At 33.8% G+C, this 14,991-nt stretch overlaps 2 protein-coding genes across 5 annotated transcripts; both read left to right on the plus strand.

Moving 5' to 3' along the window:
• Positions 1-1,907: 1,907 nt before the first annotated feature.
• Positions 1,908-6,216, plus strand: LOC11428782 (serine/threonine-protein kinase STY46). Of its 2 annotated transcripts, none has more exons than XM_003603145.3 (5): positions 1,908-2,332; positions 4,444-4,749; positions 5,017-5,527; positions 5,631-5,773; positions 5,882-6,216. In XM_003603145.3, exons 1-5 carry the CDS (start codon positions 2,132-2,134, stop codon positions 6,062-6,064), a joined length of 1,344 nt encoding a protein of 447 aa, XP_003603193.1. In that variant the 5' UTR covers positions 1,908-2,131; the 3' UTR covers positions 6,065-6,216. The 2 variants fall into 2 exon arrangements, with proteins under 2 accessions (XP_003603193.1, XP_039687748.1); XM_039831814.1 differs by lacking the exon at positions 1,908-2,332 and adding an exon at positions 4,227-4,283 and having other exon boundaries at positions 5,882-6,162.
• Positions 6,217-10,674: 4,458 nt separating this feature from the next.
• Positions 10,675-14,422, plus strand: LOC11423317 (mechanosensitive ion channel protein 10). 3 transcript variants are annotated; one of them, XM_024777800.2, is made up of 6 exons: positions 10,675-10,864; positions 11,182-12,583; positions 12,968-13,088; positions 13,176-13,469; positions 13,542-13,744; positions 13,859-14,422. In XM_024777800.2, exons 2-6 carry the CDS (start codon positions 11,214-11,216, stop codon positions 14,118-14,120), a joined length of 2,250 nt encoding a protein of 749 aa, XP_024633568.1. In that variant the 5' UTR covers positions 10,675-10,864; positions 11,182-11,213; the 3' UTR covers positions 14,121-14,422. The 3 variants fall into 3 exon arrangements, with proteins under 3 accessions (XP_024633568.1, XP_013461846.1, XP_003603195.2); XM_013606392.3 differs by having other exon boundaries at positions 10,676-10,864; positions 11,229-12,583; XM_003603147.4 differs by having other exon boundaries at positions 10,676-12,583.
• Positions 14,423-14,991: the final 569 nt, after the last annotated feature.

Genomic DNA, 14,991 nt, shown 5'->3' on the forward strand with positions numbered 1-14,991 from the left:
TGGAAGTGGCGGAGGAGGTTATTTGCTTGGGAGGAGGGGCTTCTTATGGAGTGTGTGGAGCGTTTGTCTGTTTGTGTTTTGCAGGTTGGATCGATTGACAGGTGGGTGTGGAATCTCCATGTCTCGCAGTGTTACACAGTGAAATCTGCTTATGAATTCTTAACAGCGACCGATACCAATCTTAATGAAGGGTTCGATAACTTTTTGTGGCTTAAAGCGGTTCCGTTGAAGGTGAATAACTTTATTTGGCGTCTCTTTTTAAATAGGCTTCCTACTAAGGATAATCTGCTTAGGAAAGGAGTTATTGATGCTACTCAGCTTCCATGTGTGGCCCTGTGTGGGGAACCTGAAGACCATAATCATTTGTTCTGCCGATGTCCTGTTTATGGGCGGTTTTGGTCGTTGGTTACAAAGTGGTTGAGGTTCGAGGCGGCTTTTCATGGAGACATTCTTGTTCATGCTCATCAGTTTCGTGGTCTTGGAGGGTTTTCCAAAAACTCTAGGATTGCATTTACCACTATTTAGACTAGTTCTTTTTGTTATTTGGAAAGATCGCAACAACAGAATTTTCCACAACAAGTCTGATCAAATTAAGACTCTTGTTGAAAAGGTTAAACTCCAAACGTATTGGTGGTTGAGATCGTACTACATCCGTTTGATTTTGACTACTCTGTATGGAGGCAGAATCCTCTTAGTTGCCTTAAAACTATTGCGTAATTGTTAGCTTCATTTTCTTGCATTATAGTTGTTTGTGGCTTAACATTATTGTAAGAGTTTCTTGGCAGCTCCCTTAAACACTACTTATGCTTGAGGAGTTGTATGTTGTGTTAATATATTGAGAAATGATATTTGTACATCCATTTTTTAACAACTTTTGTGACAACTTTCTCTCTCATACTCATATTATATTTTTACTTTCTCTCTCTATTGCTTTGATTTTTGTACCAACACATACTTTTCTTTATAAAAATATGATTGTCAACCAAATTGATGTTCAAATAACATTGCTATAATATATTTTTCTTAGCTTCTTAAAAAAAAAAAATGCAAAAGACAAACATATACTACTTGGTTGGCGATCCCGAGGTGAGTTTCTATATATAACTACACTGTTTTATAACCGCTTTCACTTTATCATCATCCTACTCAAAGTACGAATAAAGTACTTAAAGTGATTAGGGATGATCGTTATGACCTCTACACAAGAATCTCTTTCTCTGCCGCTTTCCTTCTCTTTTAAAAATCAAAACCCCAAAGCTCATAATAACGTCCACACGGCAAAATTTGTCCTAGATTCTAATGCACCATTATTTTTTTATTTTTTTTTCTGATAGTAGTCTTTACGAGTAATTTAAAACTCCCGTTCCCGTGCTCATAACATTAAAAAAATCCAAAGGTATACTAGTTGGCCAGCAAGAATATCCGATTCCTTAATTTGAAGCGAGACATGTAACTTATCTCCATGCTAGTTAATTTATATCCTTGGTTCAAATTAACCGAATCGCTTCAAATGGATCTAGACCATGATTGGGGTCACTAGTAGGAAGTTAGATTGCGTCATGCGTGCAACCTCGACACCGATACATATAATTACAATTAATTATTTGATTTTCTCAAATTATTAGTGGTATCAGTGGATATATTTTTTAGTTTGAAGTGGAACATACATAAAAAAGAAAACAATTCGATTTAATAGATTAAAATCATTATTTTTTGGTTTAGTTTGCATCTATTGATTTTGACAGAATTTTGTGCTGTATAAAAACAAATTTTTATAGTAAACAATTTTTTTTTTTTCCTTCAAAAAAAAAACAGCACCCATTTTTTCCCATGATAACGTATGACTATTTGAATGTGAAAACGACCCATGGGCAATTTGCATTCCAATCAGCACGTTGATTTCTTCAATGTTCATCACAAAGTCCGTCTAAATTGTCGTGTGCTATTCCGGCATACATTATACCACAAAAAAATAAAGTACAAAGGCTAAGGCACTGACTCCATTTATGTTGCAGCATGTCCTCCACGACTCAATAATATATTGCCTCCTCCTACGAGAAATTGAACATAACATTAATTTCGGAGGATACTGAAGAAACAAAATCAGAAGAAAGAAGAAAAAAAAAAAATCATGAACACAAGAAACAGTCCTCAGATTCAGAAGAGCCTGTCTCGGCAGTCATCGAAGAATTCTAAGGCAAAGCAAGAGCCACTTAGTCCGTTTTCTGGTGGATGCTGCCGAGGCTTCACCAGCGTGAAGACTGTGGCATCCACCACATCAACCTTGCAACAACATCAGCTACAACAACGTTATGAGAGTTTGGAAGTGAAGGTATATATTTTACTTTGTATATTAATATTAATGTATGTCAAACTAAAATTTACGTTTTTTTTTTTTTGTGTGTGGGTTGGGGGTGTATGGTTATGTCGTGGGATTCGATCAATCAAACTTTAATTTAGTTCCTCTAGGATTAATAAAACAATGACATCCTTGCTTTGAAGAAAAAAATTGCATAACAATAAGCAAGATAGTCATGGAGATTGTTTTATTTTTAGGAAGCTCTTTGTAATTGTCAAAGTTAACCATTTAAACTTTTCAAAATTGCAAACAACCAAATAGTGTGTTTTGATTTTGTTTCAAGTTTTCAAAATTTCAGTTATAGCAAAAGTTGGTAAAATATAGATTTTATCCAGACCATAATATAAAACTTTTCAAATGAACCAAACTGGTCACGAGTTCGATTTCTAAATGTTTTGGGTCCTTTAAAACAAGGAAAATTCTATGGTGAAGTCATGAGAATGATTTTTATGGTGAAGTTAACACTATAATATTAAAAATGTAATGAGTAACACCCCATTGTTTGTACAATGGCATCAAAAGTTCAGTTCTCATAGTATCATCAACTCATCAGATTAACAAGACTACACTTAGTCTAATTTTATCCTACCTTGTTATAAATGTAACATACCACAAAGTGTAACACTTAAGACTATCACATAATATCATCAACTCTGTTTGCATGTTAAAGATTCCGACAATAAAATAGTATCTGTAAGTCCAAGATGTTGCAAGTATTACTAGATGAATTATTATTGATCATTAATCAGTAAGCAACAATTTAAAAATGAATCAAACATTAAGATCAAAATTAACTTTTTCAAAAAAGTCAATTTCCTAACTGCACCATAGAAGCTCCCAACAAACAAATGCATGTCGGTCACGAGTTTGATTTCCAATTTATGTATTTAGAAAGTTATGATTTAAAGGAAACAATTAATTATAAATCACATTCTCGGAGAATTAGTCGTGTAGAGAGTAACTTAAGAAAGAAAACAAAAAATTTCCAAAATAAAAATTCAAACATCCAAGACTTAGGAGATAGAGACACAACGTTTCGATAATTGTTATATAGTCTCTCAAATTGTTCAACCTCTAAAATAAATCGATCGAAAGTTATGATCTGATCAAAAACAATGATCAGGTTGTAACATCCAATAAATTTTATGCTATTATAATTTACAATCTAATAAATTTGAGAGTTTCTCAGTATTTCGGACGTATAAAACAAGTAAAGGGCCAATATTTTGAGTTCACTTTATTTTTCTATTTCATGATATATCATGAACGTAATATAAAAACATTGAAACTTAGCTTCAATAGACTACGTAAATTTTTATAAATTAACATTGTATTTTATCAAAATTGATCATATGCTGTGTGCCAAATGTTAAATAAGTTAAGATATTTTTATATAAACTATAGATAAAAGAAACATCAATTTTTAGTGTAGTTTTTTTTTTTCGTTTCAATTATACTTTTCATTTAAATTATTTTATTTATAATTTTATACTTTTTTATTCAATCAAATAACTTTATTTTTTAAATATCTATATCCATACATAAAGGGAATGCCATGTTTTGAGGTAGCCCATTTTTTCTTCAAATTTTATCTTTATTTGAATTATTTTATTTTCTTCAACAACAAAAAAAACTAAAGTGTCATTATTCAGCATCAACAATTGCACTATCTTACCCTAAAAAAACAATTACATTATCTTAAACAAACTATCAAATAAATAAATAAAGAGGAGTGTTACCAACCCTGTATAATTGATTGGCAATTACATGAGGCTCATATAAACTTATTAGGCTGCATATCAATATCAATCAATTAGAAAGTGTGTTGAAAAGATATATGGGACCAACTTAATAATGTTATGAATGAACTAGAAAATGATAAACAGTGGTACACCATGTATCTAGTCTAGTTATTAAGATGAAGGTCGTCCATATATCTTGTTTTATATTTACATTATTTTATTAGTATATTTATATTTTCTTAATATATTTGAAGACTAAGTATTTTAGGGTTTATAAAAAGTGAAAGAGAGAGGGATGAGTATAAAAGTTTGATGAACTTACCATTTTTGTGACACAAGTAGGTGGCAGATTTGGAAAAGGAGGTGCAAAAGCAGACAGAACTCCGAGTGATGTATAGGAAAAGAATGGAAAGGACACAAGACTATTTAAGGTACTGCCTCCAAATAGCACAAGAGAATGGAATCTTGGAACACATTATCCACTCCAAAGGTGAACTTCAACATTCTCCTCTATCTGTCTACAATGTCAGCTCCATTACCAATAGTCCTCGAATTCCCACTCATAGTCCTAAGCACCAGCACCACCCCAATCTAGAAGCCATCATTGATCAAGCCAAAATCAATGGATGGTATATCAACCCAACCGAGGTTAGCACTACTCACATTTCCATCAATGTACTTATATATATATGTGCTGTAAAATACAAATAAGTATCAGAAAATTTCTCTTTTATTATATTTACTAACAAAGATTTATTTGACGACTAATTTGATTCAGTTTAAGAAATAAACAAGTACAAAACTAGAGAAAAATTAAAGAAGTATGCCAATCTAACTAGCTAGCCATATATCTATCTATAGTCACACACCCAATATTTTAACATATAATAAGTAAATACAAATCAACTTGAGCAGATTCAATTGGAAGATAAAATAGGGCAGGGAACCACAGCAGAAATTCATAGGGGAACATGGCGTGGATTTGATGTGGCAGTGAAGTGCATTTCACCTGAATTCTTTCGCACAAATGCAAACGGTGTTGAATTCTTTGCTCAAGAGGTTGAAACTCTCTCAAAGCAACGCCACAGGTTTGTGCTTAATCTAATGGGTGCATGTCTTGACCCTCCTAATCATGCTTGGGTGGTTACTGAATATCTAAGCACCACACTTAAGGAGTGGCTTTATGGTCCTGGCAAAAGACGCAGAGATAGAATTGTGCCACTTCCTCCTTTCAAAGAAAGACTAACAAGGGTCATAGAGATAGCCCAAGCTATGCAGTATCTTCATGAGCAAAAGCCCAAAATTATTCACCGTGACTTGAAGCCCAGCAACATTTTCATGGACTTTAACTTGCATGTTAGAGTGGCTGATTTTGGACATGCTCGTTTCTTAGGGGATGGAGAAATGGCTCTTACCGGAGAAACAGGCAAGTTTAACAATAAATATGGACATGTATTGATTGATAAATGATAAAAATATGTATTGTTCTGACGCTAAGACCATGCACTTTTATGTTTTCACATTTTCAGGAACATATGTGTATATGTCACCAGAGGTGATACGATGTGAGCCTTATAATGAAAAATGTGATGTATACAGTTTTGGAGTCATATTGAACGAGATTCTAACAGGAAAACATCCCTACATTGAGACAGAATATGGTCCTGCCAAGGTATCATCATCATATTGATCATGAGCAATATAATTTCTTGGCTATAAAACTAGAAGAAAGTCTTACTCTTTTTAATTGTAACATTTTTATTTATGAATACGTTGTTAGATTGCTATGGAAGTGGTAGAGGGTAAGCTGCGGCCTACACTTCCGTCAAGGGATGATGGTGAGCATTTGGGAGAATTGATTGACCTTATACGCCTTTGTTGGGATGGAACTCCATCCACTAGACCATCCTTTGATACAATCACTCGTATTCTCAAAAGCTATACCAATAGGGTCCTTCATTAATTTTCAAAATAATGTATCTGCAGAGTAGAGAAATCAAATAAGCTATACCTATATGAATTAATTCTTATTCTTATGTCATGTGATTTGTTTTTAGAGAATTTTATGTGGGATTCACATTATTTAGTAACACTTGTTTGTGATCAACTTAAAAAGATTTGTGGCTGCAAAAGAACATCACAAATTACTTACAAACAAAACCTTCACAAATTGGTCCCTTAAGACCAAGAAATTATATATATAAAGAATTTAACCAATTTATAATAAAGAACTAAGGATGTATGCATTTCCTAGCTTTAAGACAAATTAATTCTATTGATTGATTGCTGAAAAAGTATATGCTACGAGTACGAGGCATCTTTACTATAACCAATTTTTGTACACATAATCCGTCAGATCAATTCTCAAAAAGCCATTCTCAAAGAGTCATTCTCAAAGAGTCATACATAGTATGACCCACTAGCTTCTTGTCATAGAAGCACCACATAACAACTCTGGAAATGCAGGTACTGTGTGCCAGCAGGCCCACAACAACCAAAATTCCTAACTGTACTCATGACTCAACAACAATTGCAATTACAAATTAATTGGTAGCCAATTATGCAATTCAATATCGAATCACTACCATCCATCAATGCACCATCTTTGACTTACCATATCATTCTCCATCGAATGTATGGTGAAAAATGGCAATTATCGTACATTTTGTCGCACTATATCATGATTCATGACATTGAGGCGCATTAATAATTGCACACGTTTACCCGTAGTGATCACTTTGCGCGGTTCAAATTACCTTAGTCATAAGTAATTGCACACGTTTACTTGCGTCAATGAAAACAAAAGTTGATTTTAAAATGTCCACACATAGGCATTCACATTCACAGGCATATAAATTGATAAATCTTTTATAAGATTTAAAAAAAAAATCTTATAAAAGTCTTTGCGACTCCTTTCAAAAAAAAAAAAAGTCTTCGCAACTCTAATTTTTTTTATTGATAAATCTTTTATAAGAAATACATATTTGGTTAAGTAGTATATTGGTTATAATTCTCAAAAAGTTGAATAAGTGGAGTTTTTAGGGTTTAAATTCCGACCCTTGTATATTATAATGTATTGTTCATATCAACTATTTATGACATCGTTGTAACATTCCAATGATTATTACCTCATTGTCTATGTCATGCTTTATGTATTTATTTGAGTATGCAATGTCTTTGGATATTTGACTTCAATAGCGCACAATCTACGATGATCTTGTCTCTGGATACTGCGAGTAGTGTGTATTCGTTGAATCGACCAATAAGTCCTCAATTGTCATTTCTTATTTGAGTTTATCCTTTTAGACATGGACAACTTCTTTGTTGAATCTCTCGATGTAGTATTGAAGAGGCTCTCTCTTTCCTTAGAAGATGGCTTCCAAGGTCGCAACCGTCTTGGGTTAGCTATGTAGCAAAGTGGACAATGAATTGTCTACATAGCTCCTCTAATGAGGTGATGTACTCTCTTCTCATGCTTTTGTACCATGAAATGGATTCTTTTCGCAACGTCGCAGCGAAGAGCCAACATTTGACCGCTCCTTGGACGTTACGATAGTTGAGGATGGCTTTGATGTTTTTGATGTGTTTGTCTGAATCTGCGGTTCAATCGTTATGATCCATTTGCAATGGCTTCTCCAAACCTGTTGAAATATGTGATTCATGGATTCTTCTTGTGAAGGGGACCTCTTGGGACCTGTGATCCTGAACGTCGGGGTTTTCCTTTCCCCTTCCGCTTGTTGGTCTTCCATTTGACGAAAGTAGATTATCTGATCTTTAATCGCCTTGTTCTCGTTATGAAGGTCTAAATGATGTTGTTGTGCATTTTGTTCGTTCTTGAAACAGTGGCTGGAACAATTGTAGGAGCTAGGGGGCCATAGACATGCATTTCATGTGTTGGTGCAACTACTGGCATAGGCTAAGGCTTGATCTCCACTCTTGGTGTCTCAACTGGTGCTGAGGTGCCAGTTTTATAGTCTCTAAGTTTGACACAGTGGACATCACTCTTGATTGTGTTTATTGCATCGGTAGCAATTTTAGGAATATTAATGTTCTTTTTATTAGTTTTGATCTTTTTAAAAGAAAAAGATGAGGGATAACTAGTTTCTCACAAATGACGTCAGTGATCTTAACTGATCATAAGAACAATGTTTAGTGAGCGGCTTGTAGTTAGGACGACAAGGGATGCCTGCAGAAGACACACCAACGTTCAAATTAGTATTTGAGTCAGAAGTTTAATGTTTAAGGAGAGATAAATCATACCTTGGAGCACACATGAAGGGGATAAATACATGCATTGCCTAGATTGTGACTTAGAACCCGATCTGGTTTCCACAATCAGTTAACTCTTGAGAGGTTCATCGTTACAGGTTTAAAGAATTCCGCAAAAAAATAGTAATGTAAATGAGTTAACAGAAGGGATACATGTTTCTTCATGCCAAATGAGTGTAAAAACAATTTAACAATCCTTATTTGATGATTTGAGACAACTTTTTTTTTTTTTTTTTTAAATAAAAATTGAAACATTGATAGGAATGGATGGAATAGGCAAGTGGGTGTGATGAAGAAGTGTAGGACAAATGACCTGGCGTAGGTATATGGTACAAAGGAATCAGTTAGTACATCTGATCACAAGCGAACAAGGCGTAACTCCCAATCACAAACTAACGGAAAATAGGATCCGATAGGGTATTTTTGGCTATTCAAGGTGCATGTGAGCAATTAGAGGTTCTTATAGAGCAATTTTCAAATTAGCTTTAGCTTTTCTCAAAAATGTCAAAAAAAAATAAAAAATCTAGATTGTTTAAAACAAAATCATTTTTTAAAGTTAAAACAAACACATCCAGAGTTCCACGATAACTGAATCATTTTGGACATGTTGAAAAATTATAATCATTTTAGACATGTTGGAAAATTATAGTTATGTATATTTGTTTTTTAAAATGAATTTCTAAGTATGTTTTTTATTATCATTATTTTTGTCAAAAGAAAAGTAAGTTATTTTCTATAATAATTTTCTAAATAAGTTGTTTAGAGTATCTTTACCATACTGTTTTAATACGTAGTACAGTATAATATCAGTTGAGTTAAGGTGAAATTTTAAACAATGCTTTCATAACAAGTTTATAACCATTTTCAGGCCCTACTTTGCCCTCCTTTGTGGTTTTTCTTAACATTATCCTTTTCTTTTTACGGATTCATCACACTATCTTATTTTGCACTATATCTTAACCATCTTACTTTCATACTCTTGTGAATTCGATGGAAAAACTTACATCAATAACAAACTTAATGTATGGAACAATGAATAATCAAGCAACCAAAACAAAGTGTATGGAACAATTATAATCACAAGTCAAAAGTAGAAAACAACGAGAGAAAAGAAGAGAAGAGAGAACACAAAAGAATTTGTTGACCCAGTTCGATCCAAATTGACCTAGTCTGGGGGAGAGAGCAGCTCTCCGTTTTACTATATTATGAGTAACGTTGCAAAAGAGATGTCAATGAGTTACAAGAAAAAGTCTTCCGCCTAATTCTACCAAAAGCCCCAATCTCTTCCCGTAACTAAGAGACTCAATCCTAATAGTGTTTCCCAATGTGAATCAACCCTCAAACCCTAGTTTTTGTTCCCAAGAGACAAACTCTATACAAACCCTAGTTTTGTTGTTGTCATTCTAAACCTTGTTTCAGCCCCCTGTATCTCAAAGTTTACTATGATACAAGGTCTATATTTATAGTAAAAGTATCGCTTAAAATTTGGAACAAATCTGCATCCAAAAATACGTTTCTGCTATTCGCTGCCAGCGCACCATCATGCCACGAAAAATCTAGTTACTTGCCTCAAAACTGAAACTTCCAATCGTGCCACGTTGCCCAACCATCGTGCCACGATTTCTACAGAACCTGATTTTAAGTTAACTCTCACACATATTATTACAAAAAAATCTAAGTCTTACATTATTTTCCTTCACTGCATATCATTATCATCTTCCTTTAATACTAAAATTCCAAGCAAGTTGTCGGTAAAGTTTAGTTCAACTAACAATATCGAAATTGTTATAATGAACATTTTTATCGAATTTAAACCTAAAACTTCACGATCATGCATAAATTTCAGTGGTGCTTCTCACTTTATCTACATAATCAATAAAAGAAAAATCTAAGTCAGCTTGTTGTGTGAAAACAGAGAGAGAAAAAAACACTAAGTCGGCTAATTAGATGAAATTTTAACAATGATTAATGGATTTTCAGACCCTACATTGCTCTGGTTGTGGTTTTTCAGACCCCACTTATTATCTTTTGATTTAGATTTGGATTTGGCTTCTTAATAGTAGAAGAATATCAATTACTTCTCCCGGCTTATAATATTTTTTCACATTTACAAAATAAATTTGTTTAAAAAAAATTATCCCATTTAATTTTCAAGCAACTTTTATTATTTGTTTTTTATATTTATGTTGAGACATTTTTTTTCTTCAGATGTGATAGTTGTAATGATGGGAAGGAGTAATCAAAATTAGTAATCAATATTATTTTGAAAACTGTATTTAACCAATATCATTTTCTTAAAAAGAAAGTAGGCTGCAATCCCTGTTTAACAACTTAATTGATATAAATATCGTACTTAAGAGAAGCTAATCCATTGTCATTAACACTTCAAGTTCTGCTTTTCTGCTCTAACTAAGATTTGGCTTAAAATTAACCTCCCTGTCCCTGAAACATCAGGGTTCTTTGTTGACCAAGCCACTTTATATGTATATCTTATGTAAGTACTGCTACCTTTTTAATACTTTCAATCTAAATGATCATATTAATCAAAAGGGTCATTAGATTCCTAGTCCAAACTGAACTTCTTCATACATACATGCGTTTCAACCTTTTCCAGCGAACTTTTTGGAGACACAACTAGTTTCATGTTCTTGTATTTATTTATAATAATAATAGTACTATACTACTAATACTATATCTGTAACTTGCTCCATTGTATTTATTTATGTAATTTCATTTATAGTAATTTCTAGTAATAATTGTTCAACACTACTTACTGGTTTGATTGATGACCAAGTTACTAATTTCCACAAGTTTCTATTTTTGTAATATGCTTACGTTAATGAATGGATGGTAATAAGCATCAAGGTGGTGAAGTAAACATGATGGAGAAGAAAAGAGAAGTGGTGGTGGCAATTTCAAATGTGGGTGAACTAGAGAGCCATGACCAAGATCATGATCATGGGTTGAAAGTGTTTGAATCTTATGAAAAAGAGCTTGCTTCAAAGTCAACACCTTTAAACTGTGCTTCTCCTGACATAAGGTTCACCCCAAGCCCAAATACACCCCCTCAAGTTCCTGCTACAAATGAAAACCTTACCACGAGAAAAACTCTCCGAAGATCTGTGTATTCTAAACCCAAATCAAGGTTTGTAGAACAATCTTACCCTATTGATGAGACCCTTTTAGAAGAGAATGTTACTTGTCCAAATTCGCAAGAACAATCAGCTGTTACTTCACCTTATAGGAACTCTTATTCACCTAGAACACCTTTAAGGGCATCTCCAGGTTCTTCTTCCGGTGAAGATCCTGACGAAGTCATTTATAGGAAAGTTGAATTTAGTAAATCCCAGCATAAGAGACTAGCGACTAAGGTTTTGATCGAATTGTTCATGTTTGTGTGCGTTGTGGGTGTCTTGTTGGCTAGCTTAACAATTGAGGAACTGAAAAGGATACATATTTGGAGTTTAGGGCTTTGGAGGTGGTGTATGCTTGTGATGGTGACATTTTTTGGCTTGTTAGTTACCAAATGGTTCATGCACATTGTTGTTTTCTTGATTGAAATGAACTTTTTGTTGAAGAAAAAGGTGCTTTATTTTGTCCATGGGTTGAAGCAATGTGTCCAGGTTTTCATTTGGATCAGTTTGGTTCTCCTTACATGGGTACTTTTTATCAATCACGAGGTCCAGCGATCTAAATTAGCCGCAAGGTTTTTGAATGATGTAACATGGACTCTTGTTTCCCTTCTCATTGGAGCATTTTTGTGGGTTATAAAGACATTGTTGCTAATGATTTTGGCATCAAATTTCCATGTCAAATCTTTCTTTGATCGAATTCAAGAATCGATCTTTCATCAATATGTTCTACAGATGCTGTCTGGGCCTCCACTAATGGAAGAGGCTGAGAAAATCGGCAGATCTCAAGGTGTTGGCCGTTTTAGTTTCGGGAGTACAACTGTTAAAGGTTGCACAAAGAAAGAGGTTATTGATATGGCACAGCTTCACAACATGAAGCAAGAGAAAGTCTCCGCGTGGACCATGAAGATTTTGGTAGACGCAGTGATGAATTCAAGGCTGTCCACAATCTCTAATTCACTTGATGAAAGTTTTTATGATGTAAAAAATGAACGGACTGGTAAAGAAATTACTAATGAGATGGAAGCAACTGCTGCTGCCTATTATGTTTTCAAGAATGTTGCTGCTTCCCCTTGTTGCAAGTAAGGATATAGTATGCATTATTTTTTGGAGTAGTTAGAATATAGTATGCATTATTACTTGTAGAGTTATTGTTGCTTTTAAGGGCCTATTTAGATTGACTTATTTGAGTTTATTTACTAGTATAAACATTTGTGGGAGAGCAAATAGAAACAACTTATAACATGTCCATAAGCTTTCCAAGGTAGCTAATGAAAACAACTTATGGCGTAAATGAAAACAATTTGACTTTATTTTATCTTTTGTTATCGAAATAACTTATACATAATCATATGATAAACTCTTAATTAATTTGTATATCCAATTTGGGCCTAAATGTATTTGCCGTTCTCCTTGCTTTGATGTTTCCCACTCTTGTTGCTAAAAAGTGTTCTCATTATGAATAGGGACATTGATGAGAATGAACTTCGTAGATTCATGATTAAGGATGAAGTTCCTTTTGTATTTCCCCTACTGGCCCAGGCAGATACAGGGCTAATTACCAAAAAGTCTTTAGCAGATTGGGTGGTAAGGTTTATATGTTTGTTAAAAATTTATCATCATCATAGTGAAGGATTGAAATCCTGTTTCGACTATAATGTTTGTATTTTTCAGTTAAAGGTTTATCAAGAACGTAAAGCACTGGCGCATGCCTTATGCGACACAAAAACAGCTGTTAAACAATTAAACAAGCTTGTGACAGGGGTGTTGGTAGTGGTGAGCATAGTAGTGTGGCTTCTTCTAATGGAGATTGCAACAACAAAAGTACTTGTATTCCTCTCATCACAGCTAGTACTAGCGGGGTTCATGTTTGGAAACACGTGCAAGAATATATTTGAAGCCATCATCTTCGTCTTTGTAATGCATCCATTCGATGTTGGCGATCGTTGTGTTGTAGATGGTGTTGAGGTAACTTATAGCAGCCGAATTTATTTTTACTGTTTTGAGATTCACGTATTAATGCATCGAATTATCTGGCAGCTATTGGTTGAAGAAATGAATATATTGACAACAGTATTCTTGAAGCTTAATAATGAAAAGGTGTATTATCCAAACTCTGTCCTCGCCACTAAACCGATTAGCAATTATTACAGAAGCCCAAATATGGCTGAAGGTATAGAGTTCTCGGTTGATTTTACGACACCAGCAGAGAAAATTGGAGCATTGAAAGAAAAAATAACGAGGTAAGCTACTGAAAAGTTTTATCACAAATTTGGAACAACTCTTGTTGCTTTAATCTTAAGATTTCTATGTATTTCTTTGTTGTAATGTTTTGTTTAAAAATAAATAAAAAATAGGTACGCGGAGAGGAATCCACAATACTGGCATCCTAATTTCAGCTTGGTAGTAATAGAGATTGAAAATGTAAATAAGATTAAGATGGGTCTTTATGTTACTCACACAATGAACTTTCAAGAGTTTGGAGAGAAGGTGAATAGGAAAAGTGAACTAGTGATGGAAGTTAAAAGAATATTTGAAGAGCTCAATATCAGATACAGCCTTCTTCCACAAGGTGTTCATCTCAGACACATAGAACCTGACACAAGTTCTCTCAAATGATGACTGCATCGTATGTGCTCCTTTTGTTTCTTTGGTTTGTCGATTCATGAGTTATAGTATGAGTGTTGAGACTGGTTCAATATAAATAGAGTGAAAATAAAGGCCTTAACAGAGAGTGTTGGCAATACTTATGTACCAACCTTGTAGTGGAACCAATGTAAAATTTCGTCCTAAGGTTGAACTTCTTCCCTTGAGTCTGTCTGTCTGTCTATACACGTTGACTTTATTATCTGTTTTATTTTTAGAGGTTGCATGTGTATTGATCGATAAATGATAAAATATATAAGTTGTTCTGAGGTTAAGACCTTGTGTTTTCATATTTTCAGAAACATTCATGTTCATGTCACAAGAGGTGATACCATGTGAGCCTTCACTTTTCAAAACGGTGTATTAGAAAAGAGAATTCAAATAAACTTTTACTTATTTCAAAGAGAGAATAATCAAACATTTTGCCTTATGTCCATGACGATGTTATGAATATGTGATTTGGTTCTGCGCTAAATTTATAAACTATCAAATTAACTTATTTTCTTCAATAAAAAGTGCATTTTATAAGAAGAAATTTGAATGCCAGCATGCTTGGGAGATAAGATGAGAATGGGACAAAGAATGAAGAAAATTGATGATACAAGTTTTTCTGGTCACTGCGCATCACACATCCCGCAAGGTAGTTCTTGAATTGCAGAATTTCACCTTTTTATATAAAGGAACACATATTTCAGTACTAGGGGTCGAATTTCTGCACTGGAGAGCTTAGGAACACGATTTCTTCGATATCTAAACTGAAGATTCACCTTGGAAACAAGATTGAAGCTTATAGTTCATCATCTATTCATATAAAATCAGAGTTCGTATCAACTTGACGTCTAAG

The sequence above is a fragment of the Medicago truncatula genome, chromosome 3 (assembly GCF_003473485.1).
Source record: "Medicago truncatula cultivar Jemalong A17 chromosome 3, MtrunA17r5.0-ANR, whole genome shotgun sequence".
Classification (NCBI taxonomy): Eukaryota; Viridiplantae; Streptophyta; class Magnoliopsida; order Fabales; family Fabaceae; genus Medicago; species Medicago truncatula.

Excerpts from the sequence above, each read along its gene's own strand:
- LOC11428782 (XM_003603145.3), top strand. The coding sequence starts at position 2,132 with ATGAACACAAGAAACAGTCCTCAGATTCAGAAGAGCCTGTCTCGGCAG. Across the intron at positions 2,333-4,443 it reads ATGAGAGTTTGGAAGTGAAG|GTGGCAGATTTGGAAAAGGA; the intron begins GTATATATTTTA and ends TGACACAAGTAG. Across the intron at positions 5,774-5,881 it reads CAGAATATGGTCCTGCCAAG|ATTGCTATGGAAGTGGTAGA; the intron begins GTATCATCATCA and ends ATACGTTGTTAG.
- LOC11423317 (XM_024777800.2), top strand. The coding sequence starts at position 11,214 with ATGGATGGTAATAAGCATCAAGGTGGTGAAGTAAACATGATGGAGAAG. Across the intron at positions 12,584-12,967 it reads GCTGCTTCCCCTTGTTGCAA|GGACATTGATGAGAATGAAC; the intron begins GTAAGGATATAG and ends CATTATGAATAG. Across the intron at positions 13,470-13,541 it reads GTGTTGTAGATGGTGTTGAG|CTATTGGTTGAAGAAATGAA; the intron begins GTAACTTATAGC and ends ATTATCTGGCAG.